At 54.5% G+C, this 16,672-nt stretch overlaps 1 protein-coding gene across 3 annotated transcripts in view; it reads right to left on the bottom strand.

Annotated features, from left to right (window-relative positions):
- Positions 1-1,776: 1,776 nt before the first annotated feature.
- The window catches only part of vars1 (valyl-tRNA synthetase 1), a 112,599-nt gene continuing 97,703 nt past the window's right edge, over positions 1,777-16,672 (bottom strand). For all 3 annotated transcript variants that reach the window (XM_072475740.1, XM_072475742.1, XM_072475741.1), the window contains exon 31: positions 1,777-4,186. In XM_072475740.1, coding sequence (XP_072331841.1) covers positions 4,118-4,186 — 69 coding nt within the window. In that variant the 3' untranslated portion in view covers positions 1,777-4,117. The remainder of the gene's footprint in view (positions 4,187-16,672) is intronic.

The following is a 16,672-nucleotide window of genomic DNA, read 5'->3' as shown; positions in this document are numbered from 1 at the left end:
GCCGGACATTCTTGTTCCTGATCGCATTTTCCGGTTGCTCGGTTAACTGGGATACGAGACTTTGGAAATCGTGGCGGGAGACAAACATAAAACCAGGGCTTGCCCACATGCTTAGAAAAGCTCCATAGGTCTGTTTAGACGTGAGAAGGTCCATGGATGTCCTTTCCCCCTCTGGGACTGGGTGGGACAGTGGGTCAGACACTGTCCTTTCCTCCTCCGGGACTGGGTGGGACAGTGGGTCAGACACTGTCCTTTCCCCCTCTGGGACTGGGTGGGACAGTGGGTCAGACACTGTCCTTTCCCCCTCTGGGACTGGGTGGGGGTCAGACACTGTCCTTTCCCCCTCTGGGACTGGGTGGGACAGTGGGTCAGACACTGTCCTTTCCCCCTCTGGGACTGGGTGGGGGTCAGACACTGTCCTTTCCCCCTCTGGGACTGGGTGGGACAGTGGGTCAGACGCTGTCCTTTCCCCCTCTGGGACTGGGTGGGACAGACACTGTGCTTTCCCCCTCTGGGACTGGGTGGGACAGTGGGTCAGACACTGTCCTTTCCCCCTCTGGGACTGGGTGGGACAGTGGGTCAGACACTGTCCTTTCCCCCTCTGGGACTGGGTGGGACAGTGGGTCAGACACTGTCCTTTCCCCCTCTGGGACTGGGTGGGACAGTGGGTCAGACACTGTCCTTTCCCCCTCTGGGACTGGGTGGGACAGACACTGTCCTTTCCCCCTCTGGGACTGGGTGGGACAGTGGGTCAGACACTGTCCTTTCCCCCTCTGGGACTGGGTGAGACAGTGGGTCAGACACTGTCCTTTCCCCCTCTGGGGCTGGGTGGGACAGTGGGTCAGACACTGTCCTTTCCCCCTCTGGGACAGTGGGTCAGACACTGTCCTTTCCCCCTCTGGGAGGGACAGTGGGTCAGACACTGTCCTTTCCCCCTCTGGGACAGTGGGTCAGACACTGTCCTTTCCCCCTCTGGGAGGGACAGTGGGTCAGACACTGTCCTTTCCCCCCTCTGGGACTGGGTGGGACAGTGGGTCAGACACTGTCCTTTCCCCCTCTGGGGCTGGGTGGGACAGTGGGTCAGACACTGTCCTTTCCCCCTCCGGGACAGGGTGGGACAGTGGGTCAGACACTGTCCTTTCCCCCTCTGGGACTGGGTGGGACAGTGGGTCAGACACTGTCCTTTCCCCCTCTGGGACTGGGTGGGTCAGTGGGTTAGACACTGTCCTTTCCCCCTCTGGGACTGGGTGGGACAGTGGGTCAGACACTGTCCTTTTCCCCTCTGGGACTGGGTGGGACAGTGGGTCAGACACTGTCCTTTCCACCTCTGGGACTGGGTGGGACAGTGGGTCAGACACTGTCCTTTCCCCCTCTGGGACTGGGTGGGTCAGACTCTGTCCTATCCCACTCTGGGACTGGGTGTGGGTCACTGTCCTTTCCCCCCTCTGGGACTGGGTGGGACAGTGTGTCAGACACTGTCCTTTCCCCCCTCTGGGACTGGGTGGGACAGTGGGTCAGACACTGTCCTTTCCCCCTCTGGGACTGGGTGGGACAGTGGGTTAGACACTGTCCTTTCCCCCTCTGGGACTGGGTGGGACAGTGGATCAGACACTGTCCTTTCCCCCTCTGGGACTGGGTGGGTCAGTGGGTCAGACTCTGTCCTGTCCCACTCTGGGACTTGGTGGGGGTCAGACACTGTCCTTTCCCCCTCTCTGGTCTCAGGCATCAACAGCAAAACAAAAAAGGATTGAAGGCTGAATAAACACAAGACAAGGGTTCGTAACGAAACAAGAAACTTTATTTAAACACTACCACCGAGAGAGATTTGAGCGGGAACTATCAGAAACCGTGTGGAGAAGGCGAGTTGGCAGCGGAGAGAATTGAACGGGGGAGGGGGGGGGGGCAGTATGCGGGGAGAAATGATGCGGGGCAGTATGCGGGGAGATTCGCACTGGGGTTTCTGAGCACCCACTGTGACAGCTCCATCAGTGAGAATATTCCCATCCAGCCACTGCTCAATCTCTCCCTGCCAGTCAGCTAACCCCCTGACCATGACTGGTGGGGCAGGATCTCTCCCTCTCCTCCCTCCCCCGCAATGGCCAGCCAGCAGTGTGCCAGGGCCGGTGGGGGGGGGGGGGGGGGAATTCTGGAACGTATACCTGAGAGTTCATTCCTTGCAGCAACAAGATCATTTTGAACAACCCCGTGAAACGCTTGGGAAATCCCCTGCAGACGTAGTTAACCAAAGCGAGAGTGGGGTTGGGGGCTATCTCGGCCCATTCCCCGACTTCTCCCACATGGGCGTTTGGGCCTGACTCGCAGTTAGAGCTCACTTACAAAGTCCAACAAAGTCCAAACTAACACCCCTCCCTCCCCCCACGCCACACACGCACACACAGGGGCACACGCACACACAGGGGCACACACAGGGGCACACGCTCACACAGGGGCACACGCTCACACAGGGGCACACGCACACACAGGGGCACACGCACACACAGGGGCACACGCACACACAGGGGCACACGCTCACACAGGGGCACACGCACACACAGGGGCACACGCTCACACAGGGGCACACGCTCACACAGGGGCACACGCTCACACAGGGGCACACGCGCACACACAGGGGCGCACGCTCACACAGGGGCGCACGCACACACAGGGGCACACGCTCGCACAGGGGCACACGCACACACGGGCACACGCACACACAGGGGCACACGCACACACAGGGGCACACGCACACACAGGGGCACACGCACACACAGGGGCACACGCACACACAGGGGCACACGCACACACAGGGGCACACGCACACACAGGGGCACACGCTCACACAGGGGCACACGCTCACACAGGGGCACACGCACACACAGGGGCACACGCTCACACAGGGGCGCACGCTCACACAGGGGCGCACGCACACACAGGGGCGCACGCACACACAGGGGCACACGCTCACACACGGGCACACGCACACACAGGGGCACACGCACACACAGGGGCACACGCACACACAGGGGCACACGCACACACAGGGGCACACGCACACACAGGGGCACACGCACACACAGGGGCACACGCACACACAGGGGCACACACAGGGGTACACGCTCACACAGGGGCACATGCACACACAGGGGCCACGCTCACACAGGGGCACACGCGCACACAGAGGCACACGTACACACAGGGGCACACACCACACACAGAGGCACATACACATGGGACACCCGCACAGAGGGGCACATGCCACACATATAGGGGCACACGTCACACACAGGCACACGCACACATATACACAGGGGAACTCGCACACACACACATAGACAAACGCCACACATGCAGGGGAAAACGCCACACAGAGGCATACGCACACACAGGGGCACACGCGCACACAGAGGCACACGTACACACAGAAGCACATGCCACACACAGAGGTGCACACACACATACACGGGCCACACGCACACACACAGGGGCACATGCCACACACAGGGGCACACACACACACACGGGGCACAGGGGCGTGCGCACACACAGGGGCACACACACATACACACAAGAGGACACATGCACACAGAGGGACACAGGGACTTACACATGTGCACAGAGGCACATGTTTGCATAGGGGCGTACACACAAGCACACACACGGGGCATGCACACAGGGGCACACATGGAAACACACACACGGACTGAGTGAGTGAGTGAATGGTCGGGTGAGAGGATATCTCTGTGAATAAATGTGTGCGTGTGGGTGAGTGTGTGTGCGTGCACGGGTTTAACCTCTCACACTGTGGCAGGTCCCGATATATCAGGGGAGAAAATCCCAGACTTACTGGAAGGGCATGGCGTTCCCTCCCAGACTGGGACCTGAAAATATCCGGTGTCCAGGGTGGACGTACAAGAGCAGGAAGCGGTCGGCGAGCAGCACGGGGCGAGCGGATACACTGAACCTAACATAACCCACAAACCAACACCCCCCACCCCACCCAAACCCAAACGGGAGTGCAGTGCTCATCCTGCGACCACGAACACAGCCTCGCACCAACGCCATCTCTCGCTGGAGGTGGTCCAGATCAATCCCGCCTGAGGCTCCTTCCAATAACACGTCAGATCAGCTTTTCAAAGGTCTTGATGCCATCTTCCACCTTCTGCAGTTCCGTCTCGATTTGCTTCAACTGTGGAACCAAACACAGCAGATGCCAGTGAAAACCGACAAAGAAAACCCCCAGGGAGCGGGGAAATGCTCAACGCGCCGCCACACGGGGAGGTGAGAACAGCTGCCGTCACGGGGAACTGAGGCAGAGGCCATTCAGCCCCCTCCCAGTCTGCTGCTCCATTCAACAGTATCCTGGCTGATCCGAGACCCAACTTCAGAGACCCACCTTTGGCCCCTTTCATACCTTTAGTTAACGGAAAGTCAATGAGAAACTTCAGTGACGAGGCGAGATTGGAGAGGCTCCCCTTGGGGAGAAGGAGGCTGAGAGGAGGTTTGATCGAGATGCTCAAACTCACGAGGGGGCTGGACGGAGTCGATGGGGGGGGAAACTGTTCCCAATGGTGCAAGGATGGAGAACGAGAGGGCGGAGATTTAAAGAAGATACCTGGGACCCCCCCCCCCCCCCGCCGGAGGTTCCCCTCCAAGTCACTCCCCATCCCGACTGGGAAATATATCGGCCGTTCCTTCAGTGTCGCCAAATCCTGGAGCTCCCTCCCTAACAGCACGGTGGGTGCACCTACACCTCCGGGACTGCAGCGGCTTCAAGACGGCAGCTCAGCACCACCTTGTCAAGGGGCGATTAGGGACGGACAATAAATGCTGGTTGAGTCAGTGGGCCCCAGACACATCCAGGAAATGAACTAAAAAAGGCAATTGGCAAAAGAAGCGAAGTGATTTGAGGAAACAGCTCTTCGCTCAGCCAGTGGTTAGGGTCTGGAATGCCCCGCCTGAGAGTGTGGTGGAGGCAGGTTCAATCGAGGATGTGATTGCACTGGAGGGGGTGCAGAGGAGATTCACCAGGATGTTGCCTGGGATGGAACGTTTAAGTTATGGAGAGAGGTTGGATGGGCTTGGGTTGTGTTCTCTGGAGCAGAGAAGGCTGAGGGGCGACCTGCTCGAGGTGGACAAGATTAACATAGAATTTACAGTGCAGAAGGAGGCCATTCGGCCCATCGAGTCTGCACCAGCTCTTGGAAAGAGCACCCTACCCAAGCTCACACCTCCACCCTATCCCCGTAACCCAGTAACCCCACCCAGCTCTAAGGGCAATTTTGGACACTAAGGGCAATTTATCATGGCCAATCCACCTAACCTGCACATCTTTGGACTGTGGGAGGAAACCGGAGCACCCGGAGGAAACCCACGCAGACACGGGGAGAACGTGCAGACTCCGCACAGACAGTGACCCAAGCCGGGAATCGAACCTGGGACCCTAGAGCTGTGAAGCAACTGTGCTAACCACTCTGCTAGGGATGCTCTTTCAGAGGGCTGGTGCGAGGGGCTGAATGGCCTGATTCTGCACTGTAGGAGTTCTATTCGTCGGACTGTCTGTCCCCCCACTGCAGCTGTATTCATGGCCGGGTGTCCCTGGAGGGCAATTAGGAATGGGCAATAAATGGAGGCCCAGCCTGCAATGCCCACGCCCCCGTGCGTCAATGGCAAAAGGATTTGGACTCGGCGACACTGAAGGAACGGTCGATATATTTCCCAGTCGGGATGGGGAGTGACTTGGAGGGGAACCTCCAGGTGGGGGTGGTCCCAGGTATCTGCTGCTCTTGTCCTTCTAGATGGTGGTGGCCGTGGGTTTGGAAGGTGCTGCCTGAGGAACCTCGCTGAGTTCCCGCAGTGAATCTGTCCAGCTTCCCCCTTCATGATTTTGAACATCTCCATCAACTCCACAGAATCCCGACAGTGCAGAAGGAGGCCATTCGGCCCATCGAGCCTGCACCGATCTCCTCTCAGCCCTTCTTCTCCCCGAGGAGAACAGACCCAACCTCTCCAATCTATCCGCATCACTGAAGTTTCTCATCCACGGAGCCATCCTGTAAAACCTTTGTGGCACATTTCCCCAAAGGCCTCACATCTTTCCCGGGCCCAGACTCGGACGGAGTTTCTCAGTCAAGGCCGAGGCCTGGTGGGTTTTTTTAAGGTTCACGGAAACACTGCCTCCTGCTGGAGAGATGACCGGGATTGCTGCCCGTTTCCTGCCCTTCCAGCCACAGGAAGAGGTGAACAATGGGGATGCAGAGTTCGAGGAGAGAGATGGGGACGCAGACTCCAACCTCAGAGTGAGCAGGTCTCTGATTCCCATCCCATGGAGCAGCTTAGGATTTCTGGGTTCCAATACGGTGACAAACTATTCTCTCAGAGAGGAGGTTAAGGAGCTGCACTTTGAGTTGATGGATTTTTTGTTGCTCCATTTTAACGTAGCAGCGTTTTCTTCAGGCATCAGCCGTAGGACGTGGATGAGGCCGATAATAAAGCATCCTCTAAATTATCCCGTCAAACACTCCCAGGGCAGGTACAGCACGGGGTTAGATACAGAGTAAAGCTCCCTCTACACTGTCCCCATCAAACACTCCCAGGACAGGTACAGCCCGGGGTTAGATACAGAGTAAAGCTCCCTCTACACTGTCCCCATCAAACACTCCCAGGACAGGTACAGCCCGGGGTTAGATACAGAGTAAAGCTCCCTCTACACTGTCCCCATCAAACACTCCCAGGACAGGTACAGCCCGGGGTTAGATACAGAGTAAAGCTCCCTCTACACTGTCCCCATCAAACACTCCCAGGACAGGTACAGCCCGGGGTTAGATACAGAGTAAAGCTCCCTCTACACTGTCCCCATCAAACACTCCCAGGACAGGTACAGCACGGGGTTAGATACAGAGTAAAGCTCCCTCTACACTGTCCCCATCAAACACTCCCAGGACAGGTACAGCACAGGGTTAGAAACAGAGTAAAGCTCCCTCTACACTGTCCCCATCAAACACTCCCAGGACAGGTACAGCACGGGGTTAGATACAGAGTAAAGCTCCCTTGACACTGTCCCCATCAAACACTCCCAGGACAGGTACAGCACAGGGTTAGATACAGAGTAAAGCTCCCTCTACACTGTCCTCATCAAACACTCCCAGGACAGGTACAGCACGGGGTTAGATACAGAGTAAAGCTCCCTCTACACTGTCCCCATCAAACACTCCCAGGACAGGTACAGCCCGGGGTTAGATACAGAGTAAAGCACCCTCTACACTGTCCCCATCAAACACTCCCGGGACAGGTACAGTTCGGGGTTAGATACAGAGTAAAGCACCCTCTACACTGTCCCCATCAAACACTCCCAGGACAGGTACAGCACGGGGTTAGATACAGAGTAAAGCTCCCTCTACACTGTCCCCATCAAACACTCCCAGGACAGGTACAGCACGGGGTTAGATACAGAGTAAAGCTCCCTCTACACTGTCCCCATCAAACACTCCCAGGACAGGTACAGCACAGGGTTAGATACAGAGTAAAGCTCCCTCTACACTGTCCCCATCAAACACTCCCAGGACAGGTACAGCACAGGGTTAGATACAGAGTAAAGCTCCCTCTACACTGTCCTCATCAAACACTCCCAGGACAGGTACAGCACGGGGTTAGATACAGAGTAAAGCTCCCTCTACACTGTCCCCATCAAACACTCCCAGGACAGGTACAGCCCGGGGTTAGATACAGAGTAAAGCTCCCTCTACACTGTCCCCATCAAACACTCCCAGGACAGGTACAGCCCGGGGTTAGATACAGAGTAAAGCTCCCTCTACACTGTCCCCATCAAACACTCCCAGGACAGGTACAGCACGGGGTTAGATACAGAGTAAAGCCCCCTCTACACTCTCCCCATCAATCACTCCCAGGACAGGTACAGCACGGGGTTAGATACAGAGTAAAGCTCCCTCTACACTGTCCTCATCAATCACTCCCAGGACAGGTACAGCACGGGGTTAGATACAGAGTAAAGCTCCCTCTACACTGTCCCCATCAAATACTCCCAGGACAGGTACAGCATGGGGTTAGATACAGAGTAAAGCTCCCTCTACACTGTCCCCATCAAACACTCCCAGGACAGGTACAGCACGGGGTTAGATACAGAGCAAAGCTCCCTCTACACTGTCCTAATCAAACACTCCCAGGACAGGTACAGCACGGGGTTAGATACAGAGTAAAGCTCCCTCTACACTGTCTCCATCAAACACTCCCAGGACAGGTACAGCACGGGGTTCGATACAAAGTAAAGCTCCCTCTACACTGTCCCCATCAAACACTCCCAGGACAGGTACAGCACGGGGTTAGATACAGAGTAAAACTCCCTCTACACTGTCCACATCAAACACTCCCGGGACAGGTACAGCACGGGGGTAGATACAGAGTAAAGCTCCCTCTACACTGTCCCCATCAAACACTCACAGGACAGCTACAGCACGGGGTTAGATACAGAGTAAAGCTCCCTCTACACTGTCCCCATCAAACACTCACAGGACAGCTACAGCACGGGGTTAGATACAGAGTAAAGCTCCCTCTACACTCTCCCCATCAAACACTCCCAGGACAGGTACAGCACGGGGTTAGATACAGAGTAAAGCTCCCTCGACACTGTCCCCATCAAACACTCCCAGGACAGGTACAGCACGGGGTTAGATACAGAGTAAAGCTCCCTCGACACTGTCCCCATCAAACACTCCCAGGACAGGTACAGCACGGGGTTAGATACAGAGTAAAGCTCCCCCTACACTGTCCACATGAAACACTCCCAGGACAGGTACAGCACGGGGTTAGATACAGAGTAAAGCTCCCTCTACACTGTCCCCATCAAACACTCCCAGGACAGGTACAGCACGGGGTTAGAGACAGAGTAAAGCTCCCTCTACACTGTCCCCATCAAACACTCCCAGGGCAGGTACAGCACGGGCTTAGATACAGAGTAAAGCTCCCTCTACACTGTCCCCATCAAACACTCCCAGGACAGGTACAGCACGGGGTTAGATACAGAGTAAAGCTCCCTCTACACTGTCCCCATCAAACACTCCCAGGAGAGGTACAGCACGGGGTTAGATACAGAGCAAAGCTCCCTCTACACTGTCCCCATCAAACACTCCTAGAGTAGGTACAGCAAAGGGTTAGATACAGAGTAAAGCTCCCTCTACACTGTACCCATCAATCACTCCCAGGGCAGGTACAGCACAGGGTTAGATACAGAGTAAAGCTCCCTCTACACTGTCCACATCAAACACTCCCAGGGCAGGTACAGCCCGGGGTTAGATACAGAGTAAAGCTCCCTCTACACTGTCCCCCATCAAACACTCCCAGGACAGGTACAGCACGGGGTTAGATACAGAGTAAAGCTCCCTCTACACTGTCCCCATCAAACACTCCCAGGACAGGTACAGCCCGGGGTTAGATACAGAGTAAAGCTCCCTCTACACTGTCCCCATCAAACACTCCCAGGACAGGTACAGCCCGGGGTTAGATACAGAGTAAAGCTCCCTCTACACTGTCCCCATCAAACACTCCCAGGACAGGTACAGCACGGGGTTAGATACAGAGTAAAGCTCCCCCTACACTGTCCTCATCAATCACTCCCAGGACAGGTACAGCACGGGGTTAGATACAGAGTAAAGCTCCCTCTACACTGTCCCCATCAAATACTCCCAGGACAGGTACAGCATGGGGTTAGATACAGAGTAAAGCTCCCTCTACACTGTCCCCATCAAACACTCCCAGGACAGGTACAGCACGGGGTTAGATACAGAGCAAAGCTCCCTCTACACTGTCCCCATCAAACACTCCCAGGACAGGTACAGCACGGGGTTAGATACAGAGTAAAACTCCCTCTACACTGTCCACATCAAACACTCCCGGGACAGGTACAGCACGGGGGTAGATACACAGTAAAGCTCCCTCTACACTGTCCCCATCAAACACTCACAGGACAGCTACAGCACGGGGTTAGATACAGAGTAAAGCTCCCTCTACACTGTCCCCATCAAACACTCACAGGACAGCTACAGCACGGGGTTAGATACAGAGTAAAGCTCCCTCTACACTCTCCCCATCAAACACTCCCAGGACAGGTACAGCACGGGGTTAGATACAGAGTAAAGCTCCCTCGACACTGTCCCCATCAAACACTCCCAGGACAGGTACAGCACGGGGTTAGATACAGAGTAAAGCTCCCTCGACACTGTCCCCATCAAACACTCCCAGGACAGGTACAGCACGGGGTTAGATACAGAGTAAAGCTCCCCCTACACTGTCCACATGAAACACTCCCAGGACAGGTACAGCACGGGGTTAGATACAGAGTGAAACCCCCCCCTGCACTGTCCCCATCAAACACTCCCAGGCCAGGTACAGCACGGGGTTAGATACAGAGTAAAGCTCCCTCTACACTGTCCCCATCAATCACTCCCAGGACAGGTACAGCATGGGGTTAGAGACAGAGTAAAGCTCCCTCTACACTGTCCCCGTCAAACACTCCCAGGACAGGTACAGCACGGGGTTAGATACAGAGTAAAGCTCCCTCTACACTGTCCCCATCAAACACTCCCAGGACAGGTACAGCACGGGGTTAGATACAGAGTAAAGCTCCCTCTACACTGTCAACATCAAACACTCGCAGGACAGGTACAGCACGGGGTTAGATACAGAGTAAAGCTCCCTCTACACTGTCCCCATCAAACATTCCCAGGACAGGTACAGCACGGGGTTAGATACAGAGTAAAGCTCCCTCTACACTGTCCCCATCAAACACTCCCAGGACAGGTACAGCACGGGGTTAGATACAGAGTAAAGCTCCCTCTACACTGTCCCCATCAAACACTCCCAGGACAGGTACAGCACGTGGTTAGATACAGAGTAAAGCTCCCTCTACACTGTCCCCATCAAACATTCCCAGGACAGGTACAGCACGGGGATAGAGACAGAGTAAAGCTCCCTCTTCCCTCTCCCCATCAAACACTCCCAGGACAGGTACAGCACGGGGTTAGATACAGAGTAATGCTCCCTCTTCCCTCTCCCCATCAAACACTCCCCTGACAGGTACAGCACGGGGTTAGATACAGAGTAAAGCTCCCTCTACACTGTCCCCATCAAACTCTCCCAGGACAGGTACAGCACGGGGTTAGATACAGAGTAAAGCTCCCTCTACACTGTCCCCATCAAACACTCGCAGGACAGGTACAGCACAGGGTTAGATACAGAGTAAAGCTCCCTCTACACTGTCCCCATCAAACACTCCCAGGACAGGTACAGCACCGGGTTAGATACAGAGTAAAGCTCCCTCTACACTGTCCCCATCAAACACTCCCAGGACAGGTACAGCACGGGGTTAGATACAGAGTAAAGCTCCCTGTACACTGTCCCCATCAAACACTCCCAGGACAGTACAGCAAGGGGTTAGATACAGAGTAAAACTCCCTCTACACTGTCCCCATCAAACACTCCCAGGACAGGTACAGCACGGGGTTAGAGACAGAGTAAAGCTCCCTCTTCCCTCTCCCCATCAAACACTCCCAGGACAGGTACAGCACGGGGTTAGATACAGAGTAAAGCTCCCTCTACACTGTCCCCATCAAACACTCCCAGGACAGGTACAGCACGGGGTTCGATACAGAGTAAAGCTCCCTGTACACTGTCCCCATCAAACACTCCCAGGACAGTACAGCAAGGGGTTAGATACAGAGTAAAGCTCCCTCTACACTGTCCCCATCAAACACTCCCAGGACAGGTACAGCACGGGGTTAGATACAGAGTAAAGCTCCCTCGACACTGTCCCCATCAAACACTCCCAGGACAGGTACAGCACGGGGTTAGATACAGAGTAAAGCTCCCTCTACACTGTCCCCATCAAACACTCCCAGGACAGGTACAGCACGGGGTTAGATACAGAGTAAAGCTCTCTCTACACTGTCCCCATCAAACACTCCCAGGACAGGTATAGCACAGGGTTAGGTACAGAGTAAAGCTCCCTCTACACTGTCCCCATCAAACACTCCCAGGACAGGTACAGCACAGGGTTAGATACAGAGTAAAGCTCCCTCTACACTGTCCCCATTAAACACTCCCAGGACAGGTACAGCACGGGGTTAGATACAGAGTAAAGCTCCCTCTACACCGTCCCCATCAAACACTCCCAGGACAGGTACAGCACGGGGTTAGATACAGAGTAAAGCTTCCTCTACACTGTCCCCATCAAACACTCCCAGGACAGGTACAGCACGGGGTTAGATACAGAGTAAAGCTCCCTGTACACTGTCCCCATCAAACACTCCCAGGACAGGTACAGCACGGGGTGAGATACAGAGTAAAGCTCCATCTACACTGTCCACATCAAACACTCCCAGGACAGGTACAGCACGGGGTTAGATACAGAGTAAAGCTCCCTCTACACTGTCCCCATCAAACACACCCAGGACAGGTACAGCACGGGGTTAGATACAGAGTAAAGCTCCCGCTACACTGTCCCCATCAAACACTCCCAGGACAGCTACAGCACGGGGTTAGATACAGAGTAAAGCTCCCTCTACACTGTCCCCATCAAACACTCCCAGGACAGGTACAGCACGGGGTTAGATACAGAGTAAAGCTCCCTCTACACTGTCCCCATCAAACACTCCCAGGACAGGTACAGCACGGGGTTAGATACAGAGTAAAGCTCCCTGTACACTGTCCCCATCAAACACTCCCAGGACAGGTACAGCACGGGGTTAGATACAGAGTAAAGCTCCCTCTACACTGTCCCCATCAAACACTCCCAGGACAGGTACAGCACGGGGTGAGATACAGAGTAAAGCTCCCGCTACACTGTCCACATCAAACACTCCCAGGACAGGTACAGCACGGGGTTAGATACAGAGTAAAGCTCCCTCTACACTGTCCCCATCAAACACTCCCAGGACAGGTACAGCACGGGGTTAGATACAGAGTAAAGCTCCCGCTACACTGTCCCCATCAAACACTCCCAGGACAGCTACAGCACGGGGTTAGATACAGAGTAAAGCTCCCTCTACACTGTCCCCATCAAACACTCCCAGGACAAGTACAGCACGGGGTTAGATACAGAGTAAAGCTCCCTGTACACTGTCCCCATCAAACACTCCCAGGACAGGTACAGCACGGTGTTAGATACAGAGTAAAGCTCCCTCTACACTGTACCCATCAAACACTCCCAGGACAGGTACAGCACGGGGTTAGATACAGAGTAAAGCTCCCTCTACACTGTCCCCATCAAACACTCCCAGGACAGGTACAGCACGGGTTTAGATACAGAGTAAAGCTCCCTGTACACTGTCCCCATCAAACACTCCCCGGACAGGTACAGCACGGGGTTAGATACAGAGTAAAGCTCCCTCTACACTGTCCCCATCAAACACTCCCAGGACAGGTACAGCACGGGGTTAGGTACAGAGTAAAGCTCCCTCTTCCCTCTCCCCATCAAACACTCCCCTGACAGGTACAGCACGGGGTTAGATACAGAGTAAAGCTCCCTCTACACTGTCCCCATCAAACTCTCCCAGGACAGGTACAGCACGGGGTTAGATACAGAGTAAAGCTCCCTCTACACTGTCCCCATCAAACACTCGCAGGACAGGTACAGCACAGGGTTAGATACAGAGTAAAGCTCCCTCTACACTGTCCCCATCAAACACTCCCAGGACAGGTACAGCACCGGGTTAGATACAGAGTAAAGCTCCCTCTACACTGTCCCCATCAAACACTCCCAGGACAGGTACAGCACGGGGTTAGATACAGAGTAAAGCTCCCTGTACACTGTCCCCATCAAACACTCCCAGGACAGTACAGCAAGGGGTTAGATACAGAGTAAAACTCCCTCTACACTGTCCCCATCAAACACTCCCAGGACAGGTACAGCACGGGGTTAGAGACAGAGTAAAGCTCACTCTCCCCTCTCCCCATCAAACACTCCCAGGACAGGTACAGCACGGGGTTAGATACAGAGTAAAGCACCCTCGACACTGTCCCCATCAAAAACTCCCAGGACAGGTACAGCACGGGGTTAGAGACAGAGTAAAACTCCCTCTACACTGTCCCCATCAAACACTCCCCGGACAGGTACAGCACGGGGTTAGATACAGAGTAAAGCTCCCTCTACACTGTCCCCATCAAACACTCCCAGGACAGGTACAGCACGGTGTTAGATACAGAGTAAAGCTCCCTCTACACTGTACCCATCAAACACTCCCAGGACAGGTACAGCACGGGGTTAGATACAGAGTAAAGCTCCCTCTACACTGTCCCCATCAAACACTCCCAGGACAGGTACAGCACGGGTTTAGATACAGAGTAAAGCTCCCTGTACACTGTCCCCATCAAACACTCCCCGGACAGGTACAGCACGGGGTTAGAGACAGAGTAAAGCTCACTCTCCCCTCTCCCCATCAAACACTCCCAGGACAGGTACAGCACGGGTTTAGATACAGAGTAAAACTCCCTCTACACTGTCCCCATCAAACACTCCCAGGACAGGTACAGCACGGGGTTAGAGACAGAGTAAAACTCCCTCTACACTGTCCCCATCAAACACTCCCCGGACAGGTACAGCACGGGGTTAGATACAGAGTAAAGCTCCCTCTACACTGTCCCCATCAAACACTCCCAGGACAGGTACAGCACGGTGTTAGATACAGAGTAAAGCTCCCTCTACACTGTACCCATCAAACACTCCCAGGACAGGTACAGCACGGGGTTAGATACAGAGTAAAGCTCCCTCTACACTGTCCCCATCAAACACTCCCAGGACAGGTACAGCACGGGTTTAGATACAGAGTAAAGCTCCCTGTACACTGTCCCCATCAAACACTCCCCGGACAGGTACAGCACGGGGTTAGATACAGAGTAAAGCTCCCTCTACACTGTCCCCATCAAACACTCCCAGGACAGGTACAGCACGGGGTTAGGTACAGAGTAAAGCTCCCTCTTCCCTCTCCCCATCAAACACTCCCCTGACAGGTACAGCACGGGGTTAGATACAGAGTAAAGCTCCCTCTACACTGTCCCCATCAAACTCTCCCAGGACAGGTACAGCACGGGGTTAGATACAGAGTAAAGCTCCCTCTACACTGTCCCCATCAAACACTCGCAGGACAGGTACAGCACAGGGTTAGATACAGAGTAAAGCTCCCTCTACACTGTCCCCATCAAACACTCCCAGGACAGGTACAGCACCGGGAAGATACAGAGTAAAGCTCCCTCTACACTGTCCCCATCAAACACTCCCAGGACAGGTACAGCACGGGGTTAGATACAGAGTAAAGCTCCCTGTATACTGTCCGCATCAAACACTCCCAGGACAGTACAGCAAGGGGTTAGATACAGAGTAAAACTCCCTCTACACTGTCCCCATCAAACACTCCCAGGACAGGTACAGCACGGGGTTAGAGACAGAGTAAAGCTCACTCTCCCCTCTCCCCATCAAACACTCCCAGGACAGGTACAGCACGGGGTTAGATACAGAGTAAAGCACCCTCGACACTGTCCCCATCAAAAACTCCCAGGACAGGTACAGCACGGGGTTAGAGACAGAGTAAAACTCCCTCTACACTGTCCCCATCAAACACTCCCCTGACAGGTACAGCACGGGGTTAGATACAGAGTAAAGCTCCCTCTACACTGTCCCCATCAAACACTCCCAGGACAGGTACAGCACGGGGTTAGATCCAGAGTAAGGCTCCCTCTACACTGTCCCCATCAAACACTCGCAGGACAGGTACAGCACAGGGTTAGATACAGAGTAAAGCTCCCTCTACACTGTCCCCATCAAACACTCCCAGGACAGGTACAGCACGGGGTTAGATACAGAGTAAAGCTCCCTCTACACTGTCCCCATCAAACACTCCCAGGACAGGTACAGCACGGGGTTAGATACAGAGTAAAGCTCCCTGTACACTGTCCCCATCAAACACTCCCAGGACAGTACAGCAAGGGGTTAGATACAGAGTAAAGCTCCCTCTACACTGTCCCCATCAAACACTCCCAGGACAGGTACAGCACGGGGTTAGATACAGAGTAAAGCTCCCTCGACACTGTCCCCATCAAACACTCCCAGGACAGGTACAGCACGGGGTTAGATACAGAGTAAAGCTCCCTCTACACTGTCCCCATCAAACACTCCCAGGACAGGTACAGCACGGGGTTAGATACAGAGTAAAGCTCCCTCTACACTGTCCCCATCAAACACTCCCAGGACAGGTATAGCACAGGGTTAGGTACAGAGTAAAGCTCCCTCTACACTGTCCCCATCAAACACTCCCAGGACAGGTACAGCACAGGGTTAGATACAGAGTAAAGCTCCCTCTACACTGTCCCCATTAAACACTCCCAGGACAGGTACAGCACGGGGTTAGATACAGAGTAAAGCTCCCTCTACACCGTCCCCATCAAACACTCCCAGGACAGGTACAGCACGGGGTTAGATACAGAGTAAAGCTTCCTCTACACTGTCCCCATCAAACACTCCCAGGACAGGTACAGCACGGGGTGAGATACAGAGTAAAGCTCCCTCTACACTGTCCCCATCAAACACTCCCAGGACAGGTACAGCACGGGGTGAGATACAGAGTAAAGCTCCCTCTACACTGTCCACATCAAACACTCCCAGGACAGGTAC

This window comes from Scyliorhinus torazame, chromosome 14 (genome assembly GCF_047496885.1).
Source record: "Scyliorhinus torazame isolate Kashiwa2021f chromosome 14, sScyTor2.1, whole genome shotgun sequence".
Lineage (NCBI taxonomy): Eukaryota > Metazoa > Chordata > Chondrichthyes > Carcharhiniformes > Scyliorhinidae > Scyliorhinus > Scyliorhinus torazame.
Note: the sequence above shows the minus strand (reverse complement) of the source record. Positions and strands in the feature narration are given on the sequence as shown.